We start from the raw sequence: 10121 nt of genomic DNA on the forward strand, positions 1-10121 counted from the left end.
TTGGCTGACACGGTCAACCTTCCCAGTTGAATAAAAAGATAATTTGATAAAATTTTCTGCCGCTCGGAGGGTTGCCCGTGATTTGGACCCTCCGAACCAACAAATTCTAGAAAAATTTTCTTTTCCGAAATAATCAACCCAAAATTGGTTGCGATTCGGAAAAGTGATCAAAAACGTCGACTTATGGTACCAAAATTATCCCGATCGGATAACTAGTCTTTGAGAAATCGCCAAAAACGCGTTCGTCAAAATGGCCTTTTTCACCACCTGTATAGGATCTGAAAGACTTTTTTCGCAATTCCGGTCGAAAGTGCCTAAAAATACTTGAAATGAGCGTAGTATCCCTGTACGGCACTGGAATAATGCAAAAAACCGGACCAAAATTGGTTTAGAAACAAAAATTTGGCCAAAAACTATCAAATTTGGACCCTCCGATTCCTTCCTTTTCCAAACCTTAAGTCGTTAGCTCTATCCACGGAGCTACTCGGAGGGTTACCCAAAAATTTCTCTAGTAACCGAGCACGTTATGCTAGCACGCTCCTAACGCAAAAAATTTTATTGCTCTAACTCTAAAAACTCAAAAACTCGATCCCCAAAACAGATTGACAAAATTCAAAAAATTATCGAAATTTTGACCGAAAAATTTTGGTTTTTTCCAACTTCTACTGAGTCTTTTCTCACGCGGTTTCTTTAGTTAGGGGGATCGAACTACGTAGCTACTCCCTATATAAAAGCTTTTTGTTGTTCGGAAAAGCTCGGATATCCAAAAATTTGGGGGTCTACAGTTTGATCGAAAATCGATGATTTTCGACAAAATTGGGTGTTTTTTGGATCTAATTGAGGAGATAAGTAATATATAATAAGGATAATAATATATTAATAGTCGTTAATGAATAGTATTATACCCTCCTTTGCACCAAAATATCCGAATTAAGACCCTTAACTCGGAAATTTGTAATCGATGGAGGGTACAATCGGACCGCGCCAATCGTGCCCCCCACCACTTAAGTTTTAATGAAATAGTACCCGAACAATACTAAAATTGCTTCAACGATACCCAACAGTCGTTGCGGATGTTGTCCTTGATGTCCCTAATGAGTGTGGAACACGCTGATCAGCTTGCCACTCTACCCTCCGGCCACCGGCAAAATCACCATTAACGTGCTTAAACACTCAAATTACACTCGAGGGAGGGTATCCAACCCTTCACCAAAACACACAATCTTTCTATCAGAAACGATATAAATCAATCTGAAACAACAACAAATAGGAAGGTCAGATCACATCTCGTCCGGAAATAACATATAAACTGTCACTTTATGTTTTTTACTGTTTTTGGTACTTTTTGTTTTTAAATAAATTTATTTTTGGCTTTTTCTTGGTTATACACTATTTTTGTTTGGTTTTACGCTTTCTCTTTAATTGTTTTTGGTCCCGGGACCTCGGGACAAGCGGGTTCATGACTTCCCACCTAACCCTCCGGCCCCCGGAATTTTCGGTGTTAACTGAGTTAAAAAGCTAAATTGTACTAGACGGAGGGTACGCACCTTCCCCCTAGTACAACAACGGTCATTAAGGCCTCTAACTCGGGCATACGCCCGGAGCGGAGGGTACGTCGCTGAAACGCTTGCTGATCATGATGGTTTCATGCCTTTAACAGGCCCACCCAGGAGCGCCATAAAAACGTCTATGTAACATTCGCCCAAATATCACACAGCGACGGAGCGTAGAAAAAGTACCTATTAACGACTGGCAGGCGTCAGTTACCTTAATTCTACTCGTTTTTCACCGTCTCGACCTTGCCAGTTGATTTTCTGGTCTGTCTAGGGCAAAGTAAAAAGTTACCATTTTTAGGCCATCAGTCAAACGACTTTTGATCAGCTTTCGTTTGCATGCGAACACAACCACATAGCTGAGTCTCGGATCCTCAGACTACGTGATTGTCATTAAAAACACGGCTCGAACAACCTATTTTATTATGTTTTTGTGTGACAGTTTTATATTAAATCCATTGGAGATGGATTGACCCTTTCCTTTTTCTATCTACTCATGTCCTGAAATATCAAATAATATCGGTGTTTAATTAAGATCTAGGACATTACAGCAGCTGTTATAGTTAGTTTACCCAGTCCCTTCACATATAACAGTCTCTGGGGGACCAAGCCTCCGCTCCCGTGATTTTCTTGAGATAACACTCTTATCTCCTATATTTCGTGTCCCGGGAGGGTTCCGTGGTATTTCTCTTCCCCCCACTGAAGCCTCCGTCTCCACAAATATCTGTCACTAAGGTCCTTATCGTGTGTTATTGCCACGATAAGAGGCTCCGTGTTTTTCTGTCTCTGATACAACCGTTCTTCACAATTTCTATCGTTGTTCTGATTTTCGTCTTTTTTATTCAAAATGGCCGTCTTTTTTCTATTTCTCAGAAATGTTCTTCTTCCGATCGAAATTTTAAAAATAAAAATTCTAGAACATTCTGACCCTCCGTCGCAACACTTTTCTGTTCATAAGGCCTTTAGTCACTCTTTTTTCTGTCGCGGGAAGGTTGTGCTGTGTCATCCGGCAGAATGGCACAGGCATCTACCTGAAACACAGACAACTGGGGCGAGAAAGGAAGTTCTTTGGGGTGATTTATGAATACTGTCATTTAGGATTTAAAATTGGTACAAGGGTGATCGGAAAAAAAGGAGTGGTACAACCTGACGTCGTTTTGGGGGTCGATTCATCGGCTCACTCTTTCTTGCGTCTAGTTACGCCAGAAAAACTTCAATTGCCTACGGCTGGGACGGCGAGATTTGGTAAGTTAAGTTTGTGAGGAAAGCACAGCGCATTTAATATGAAATTATACAAGAGGTAAATTTGAACAGACACACTATTTAATAATAAGTTTATCACAACAATTAGGCTATTAAAGTATGTTGAATTAGAGCCAAAACTTCAATCGGTAGAAGGCGAAAGCTTTCACAACAAAACAAACACTACTGTAGGCGACGCAAGACTTCACCTCAACGCAAATGGCTTCTGGGGAGGACTGTTTCAGCCGAATATTTTTGGATGTAAAAATTTTCAACCCCCATGCTAAATCCTGGATTAAAACTATATCTCATGACTACAAATATCATGAGAGTGTCAAAATTTTCTGGATGTGGAACACAGCAGCTTTGTTCCACTAATTTTTGCGTGTACCGGAAAAGCAGCACCAGGTTCTTCAAAAACCGTCAAAAAAACAGCAGAGAAACTAAGCGAAAAACGGAACGAATCAATTTCGGACACAATAACATTTATTAGAACATAAATAAATTTTGGACTTCTAAGGAGTGCAGTCCTCTGCCTCAGGGATGCAAAAACCTGAAAATACATCCAACAAAAACAATTTTATCTGTGCTATAATCGAGGAGGGTAGATTTTAAATGACAGTTCTCTGGATGCATTAAAATCGACTTGATTTATTCATAAAATTTTGCCGATGTATTTATATAGAGTTGGTGCGGCCCTATCCAACCTCTGCACGTACCGTCGCATGACGGAAGGGCCCATTTTATTTGGCCCATCAAGGCCAATGGACTCTGGGAAGGCCGATTCAGCCTAACCTTTTTCGATGTGAAAATTTTCAACCCCCATGCTTAATCTTGCCCTAAAACTATATCTGACTACTACAATTATCATGAGAGTGTCAAGTCATTAAAATACCAACAAAGAATTCTGGATGTGGAACACAGCAGCTTTGTTCCACTAATCTTTGCGTGAATCGGAGCAGCAGCACCAGGCTCTACAAAAACCGTCCAGAAACTAGCAAAGAAATTAAGCGAAAAACGGAACGAATCCAGACACAATAAACTTTGGAAGAACAAAAATAAGTTTGGCACTTCTGAGGACTTTTAAATGGACTTTTTTCTTTTTAGATTGTAGAAATGGAAGTTGAAACAAGTGGAGTTGAAGAATTCTCAGCTCCTAAAATTATACGGAGGAACAGAATGGGGTGTAAGCGCGATGAAATGTATCAATGGCCTGATGAACAGTACGATCAAATGGATTCAGCGCTTGCTGTGCAACAATATATTCAGCAGCTCATACGGCAAGACTTCGCTAAAATTGACGATATCCTCAATCCGCCTGAAAATTGCGACGAGGGTGTTTGGAAATACGAACACCTGAGGCAGTTTTGCATGCAATTGAATACACTGGCTGTTCATTTACAATCTGAATGTATACCATCAACATGTAAGTAGTGAATAAGTTTAGTATCATTTTTGATACCGTGTGAGTAAAGTTTGTTCGAATGAATTGAGGCAGTTTGGTTTTGTATCAATTGAAAATGCTCAATTACGAGCTGCGTTATTGGGGATGATTTGAATGCGTTTCCTTGGATTCATCCTCGACCGATAACTTAAAAAATGTAATAACAAGCTTCAATATTGGTAGGTGGTTTTTAATCATTTTTAACGCTTACAATTAGCCAGAGTTATCAAATCAGAATATAGACTTTTCGGATTTACCACTTGTTTGAAAAAAAAAATACTCAAATCTTTAGACAGCACGTGGACTCTTTTCACGTGCTGAATTGCTCAAACTTCAAAATTCAAAATAAACTACTTGACAGTGAATTGTTTTCTTGAAAAAATTTGATCTATGTGTGTGTCTGCTTAGCTTTTGTCGGCTTTGTTTGCACAACATTGTTTGCACAAAGTCATTTTGAGTGATTGCTGTAATTCAGATAAATGAAAGTAGTGAGTACTCTTATATAGGTCTTGGTTTTTTTATTCAGGAAAGCCTTAAAATTTGTTCAAGATTTTTCGCGGTTTGACTTGTGATTTCTTCTGAAGTTCAGTTCTTTTTCTTTGTTGAAAGGAAGGCAAACTCCACTATCGAACTGGAAAAATGTAAAATTCAAGAAAAACGTGAAATGCTTCTAGTTTCGAAAGCGGAATTTAATTATCAGATTTTCCAGCGGAATGAAAATTTACTTATTGATCCAGTTTTCTCAAATTGGGTTAATTTTATCAAAAAAGCACATCATAAGTTGTTCTTGAAATGCAAAGAGTTTTAAGGGCATACATTTTTTACTTGAATTTCTTTGCGTTCATTACTCTTTTCCAACTGTCAGTTGGCTATCTTTTGTTAATCCGTTTTCTATATTATATATTTTGAATAGATCCAATTTTATATAAATTTCTTTGAAGTGTAGACTCTAATATATTTTTTGGTTTTTTCAGGAAGAAATCTTTATAGTTTTTACGCTCAAATTTGGTTGCGCCTTTTGACTTTTGATTTTTTTTAAGATCAGTTCATTTCCTGTGTTAAAAGGAAGGAAAACTCCTCTATCTAACAGCAAAAGTGTAAAGCTCACAAAAAAAACGTGATCGACTTCTAACGATACTTGCGATTTGCAAGCGTTATCAAAGCAGAGAAGTTGTTTTCGGGTAAACAGTTATTTTAACAAAATCACTGAATCATTTGTGCAGCATTTAATTTTGTATCAAACGTGCTCAGTTTCATGAAAATTCAAATTTAACGACTGGTTTCGAAAACTGGTGAAGGCTAGGGGTTCAGGCTCGATTCCGGTCAGCACCTGTCAGCCGAGGCTCAAATCCGGTCAAAACCCAAAGTATTAGTATAACAAAATCATCGTCCTGTCAGTTTTGTGCTGTAAGCTAGTTTCATGCAATTGAAATTGTCTTTGTTTTTATGTTTTCCTTGCGATAAGAAATGGTTTTGCAATCGGGTACTAGACTAATAAATAACGTTGTTCCAGAATGGTCAAAAATAGAAATGGTAAATTTAGGTTCAGTTAACAATAAATTCAATATTTTTTGCTTCTGCGGCTTGCTTGCTCGAGAGTTAAAAGATACGTCTCAGACGGCAAAGGTCCTAGGTTCGAATCTGACAGGATCTGTTTTGGTTTTTTTACAGGAAATATTATGTTTCAAAAGAAATTTTCGGCTTATTATTGCTTATGTTTTGTCGGCGTAGTTGCCACATGGTAGACTTGTTTTTTTTCTATACACTATTTACATTTTAGTTGCTCTTCGTGTTTCGATTTACTTCGGCTATTTGTATTTTCTTGCATTTTTTTTTTCGCTTCAAACTGTTTTTCTGCCCAAATGATTTGGGCTTGTATTTTATCGAGTGACCTAATGTTGAGTCGTTTCCTTTAAAAAGTTTTTTTTATGCTCATCTCTGGATCACACAAATTGCAAACATCTTGAAAGAAATTATCGTTTACGTTTTTCGTGACATAAATTTTTTTCATCTTTGTTTTTTTTTCCATTTTTTTTGGCTTGATTTGTTTCCGCCTATTTTATATCGGCTCGATGGCCTCATGTTGCGTCTTTCGTCGAGCGGAAAAAATTTATGTGGTTTGAGGTTGAGATGGACGTAATATCTTTTCATCCGTCTTACATTTTTTTGATTTGTTTTCGGCTTTTTTTCCTCTTTTTGGCTTAATAGCTTTTGGCCTATATTTTATCGGCTTGGTGACCTCATATTGTTTCATTTGACGAGCAATTAAATTTTGTGTTTGTGTGTGGTTTGAGGGCGAGGAGCACTTGTTAACTTTTTACAGCCATAGTCTTGTTTTTTTCGGCTAAAGGGTTTGGCTATAGTATTTCCGGCTTTGCTGCCGATTGGTAATATTCCTTTCGATACTAATTTCACATTCTATTTTCCTGACATGCTTTTGTTACAAATTTAGCCTGAATCTCTTTGACAGATCTAATTTTTTCATATTTTGAATTTGTTTTTGATTTTTTTTCCGACTTAGCGGCTTTCTTGTTTTAAATCGCAAGAGGTGCGAAGCGCAGCATCGTCTCTGTGTTTCGAAAGTGAATTTCAAATTTCTCAGCGGAATAATTTACCTATTGATCCAGTTTACTCATATTGGGTTAGTTTCAAAAAAGTTTCAATTATAAATTGTTCCTGAAATTCCACGAGCTTTCAAGCCTTATATTTTTTCTTTGAAATGCGAAAGTTGAATTTTATTTAAAAAATAAGTCTGTAATTTTTTCTGTTCCATTGCGTTCATTGACTCCTTTCCAACTGTCTGTTGGCTATTTTCCGTCTAATAGCTTGCCATTTTATGTTTGTAATGCATCGCAAGTAATGCGAAGCTCTGCTTCGCCTATGTGTGATGTCAACTTGTTTATGATTATAGGCAGTCAAATGACAAGTACAGAACAGTGGATATTCTTATGTGCTGCACACAAAACACCAAAAGAATGCCCTGCAATTGACTACACTCGGCATACTCTTGACGGGGCTGCCGGTCTACTGAACAGCAACAAATACTTTCCAAGCCGGGTCACCATAAAGGAATCGTCGGTAGCCAAACTGGGATCTGTGTGCCGACGAGTATATCGGATATTTTCACACGCATATTACCACCACAAAAGCATTTTCGACACATTTGAAACAGACACTCTGCTCTGTAGGAGATTCACAATTTACGTACTAAAATATGGCCTTATGAGCAGAGATAATTTGATAGTACCAGTGTTGTCTGAAGAGGAAATGGAGACAATGGAAAGAGAAGCAGCTAACAGTACTGCTAATGAAGGAGCCCCGGGCTCAGATTCATTGTCGAACACAATGGTTTCATCCTATGCGTAGAATAATTTATATAATTACTCAAATTTATTAACAGCTACCCAATGAAGTAAACGAGCTTCCTTGATTGGTTATCACTAAATGTTAACATTATTGCTCAAAGGAATGATTTGCATGTGAACTTATTAAATAAAATTTGATCAAGATAGATTGGATGTTGTTGGCAAAATCAATCGATCCTTGCTTTTTTCAGGCGGAATTAAAGTAATAGTATAAACGAAGAGCTCATTAGTATGAGAATTTTCAGCTGCCAGGCGATCAGATCAGATCATTTATCCACGAGGGATAGGACCAACATACGAGCTGTACAGCTCATCACGGCGAACCGCTGTTGTGCCCCTGCTTAAGAACTACATGCAATTTTTTTGGTTATTTTTCTGGGCTGGGTAATGTTGCCTCACCCTCAAGCAACGAGCACGGATCATGGTGGGCCTCGAACATCCGACCTTTCGATTGAGAGGCGGAGACGTAACCACTTCACCACTGCGATCGCAATGTATATGTAATTTAAGTATCTATTACAGTTTTCTCAAAATATTTCTGGGAAAATTGTATTTAGTTTGAGGGCTAGTACATTTTGATTTAAGTGCTAGTACATTGTTAAATTGCCCTTAAACCAAAAAAAATGTCCGTGAAATTGTTTGTTTTGGATATCGGACAAAATAGTTATTTCAATAAATTTTCAGACGTTTTGTCCCTTTTTTTTAATTTAAGTTTAATCAGATAATGGTAAGCAAGGAACCCATTTTGACATAATTGGTGTAAAATATGACTTTTTTTTCTAATAACAAAATTTTGTTTCGATTTTGCTAAATCCAAGTTAATGCACTATTCACTTGTAGTAAAAAAAATCTAAATGACTATCATAAATCATTCAGACGCAGACCTTATGAGCAGAGATAATTTGATAGTACCAGGTTGTTTGTGGAGGAAATAGAGACAAGACAAGCAGCTAGCAATTTGATTAAGCAAATTCGAAACTAAAATGAGTTTCTTGCTTGATTATCTCAATAAACCTAAATTTTAAATGGGACAAAACGAGTGGTAGATATTGGAGCTGAAGTGGAGGGGGAGGGTGCCGGGAGACCTCTATTTTTTAAGGTAGGGAATAGAAAATCTGGTCTCCCAGCTATGTATTAACATAGGTTATAGAGTCTACAATGTTTTAAGATAGGGAAATGAATGGGGAAGGTTTCAGTGTCTCCCGGCAACCCCCCTCGGATAAGTGTTCCGATGTCAAGATTTTACCCGTCGAAACTGTATTTGTTAAGATGGAAGCTGGAGTTTCTATCTCGCGCAATCCATTATTACTTGAATGCCAAAATTGGCCGCAAGTTTGTTTTCGTTTGGCCTACAGATTATTTTTTCATCCATTTTCTATTTGAATATTTTTTTTGTTGAATTTTTTTTCAGTTTTTTATTTCTAAAAATTAAGTTTTCTCCTTTTGAATACTGACAATTTTTGTAGTCTTGCCTAACTTTTCTGAAGAATTGACCTACATAACTTTTAAAGTTAGAGATTTCGCGATTTTTTGACTTCTTGATTGGCAGATTTACTCAAATTTTTCATTTTCAAAGTTCTGTTTAATTAGTTTGATTGTTTGTCTCGTCTGATACTATGACCTACAGGAGTTTCGAAAAAATTTTTGGTTCCAAATTATTTTGGTTTAGTTATTTCGTGCCTTTCAATTTTTGACTGTTTTTCCTGAGTCATCGCATGGATTTTTTTAAAAGTTTTATTAGGACTCATTTTGATCTAATTTCTGTTTTGATTCGATATTACGAAACTAAATTAACACTTGAAGTTTGCAGTTTTTTTCTCATGGTTTATGATTTCATCAATTCCGATACTCAATTAGAGTCCAGAATGTTGCTAGATTTTCAGAATTTTGAACCCAATTTTCTCTAAGTGGTTAAGTTTTGTGAAAAAATTTCAATCATAACAGAATCTCAAAATTGAAAGTGCCTCAGTGTGATGTTTTTTCCTGGTACTTTGAAAAAAGAAAAATAAGGAACATGGGTCATTTTTTAAAAGAGTTCATTGACACTTTTCCAACTGTTTGTTGGCCTTTTTTCTTACATTTCAAAGCTACCTTCAGCTCTTTTTGTAATAGGCAGCTTTGCTTTTGTGTAAAACTTGAATAGAAAGTTGGAAGAACAGAAATGTAACATTTTCTGATAAATCTTGCTGAGAGTATTGCTCCGACCGTTCTCGTAGCGTGGGAAAGATCATTGGCGTAGGGTGAGTTTTTTGCCCGATTCTTCTGTTCGTTTTGCAGTTTTGTAACTATTTCAATTTTCCTTTTGCTCTTCTATTTTCATTTTTGATGTCTCTTTTTAGTGATTAGCAAGACATCAAATCGGATTCTAGACTTTGTTCGGACTAATAACTAAACAAAATCATTTCCTCTGATGGAATTTCTGGCCAACAGGCATGTTTTTCAGCATTTCTGTCTTTTGAATTTCCTTTGTATTCGAATTTTTATTCTTACTTTTTATTTTTTTATTGAATTTTTTTT

At 36.8% G+C, this 10121-nt stretch overlaps 2 protein-coding genes across 3 annotated transcripts in view; both read left to right on the plus strand.

Moving 5' to 3' along the window:
• Window positions 1–10121, plus strand: part of LOC134853851 (E3 ubiquitin ligase Rnf121-like) — a 355568-nt gene that overhangs the window by 213887 nt on the left and 131560 nt on the right. The window contains exon 1 of one of the 2 annotated variants that reach the window (XM_063869794.1): window positions 7722–7733. The exons of the other annotated variant lie outside the window; for it this stretch is intronic. The gene's annotated coding sequence lies outside the window, so the exon portion shown is untranslated. Of the gene's footprint in view, window positions 1–7721; window positions 7734–10121 lie in introns of those variants that run through there. 2 annotated transcript variants of the gene reach the window in all.
• LOC134853852 (MOB-like protein phocein) lies at window positions 3905–7819 on the plus strand. The gene is made up of 2 exons (XM_063869796.1): window positions 3905–4221; window positions 7151–7819. The coding sequence occupies exons 1-2, from the start codon at window positions 3912–3914 to the stop codon at window positions 7603–7605; spliced, it is 765 nt and encodes a 254-aa protein (XP_063725866.1). The 5' UTR covers window positions 3905–3911; the 3' UTR covers window positions 7606–7819.

The sequence above is a fragment of the Symsagittifera roscoffensis genome, chromosome 9 (assembly GCF_963678635.1).
Source record: "Symsagittifera roscoffensis chromosome 9, txSymRosc1.1, whole genome shotgun sequence".
Lineage (NCBI taxonomy): Eukaryota > Metazoa > Xenacoelomorpha > Acoela > Convolutidae > Symsagittifera > Symsagittifera roscoffensis.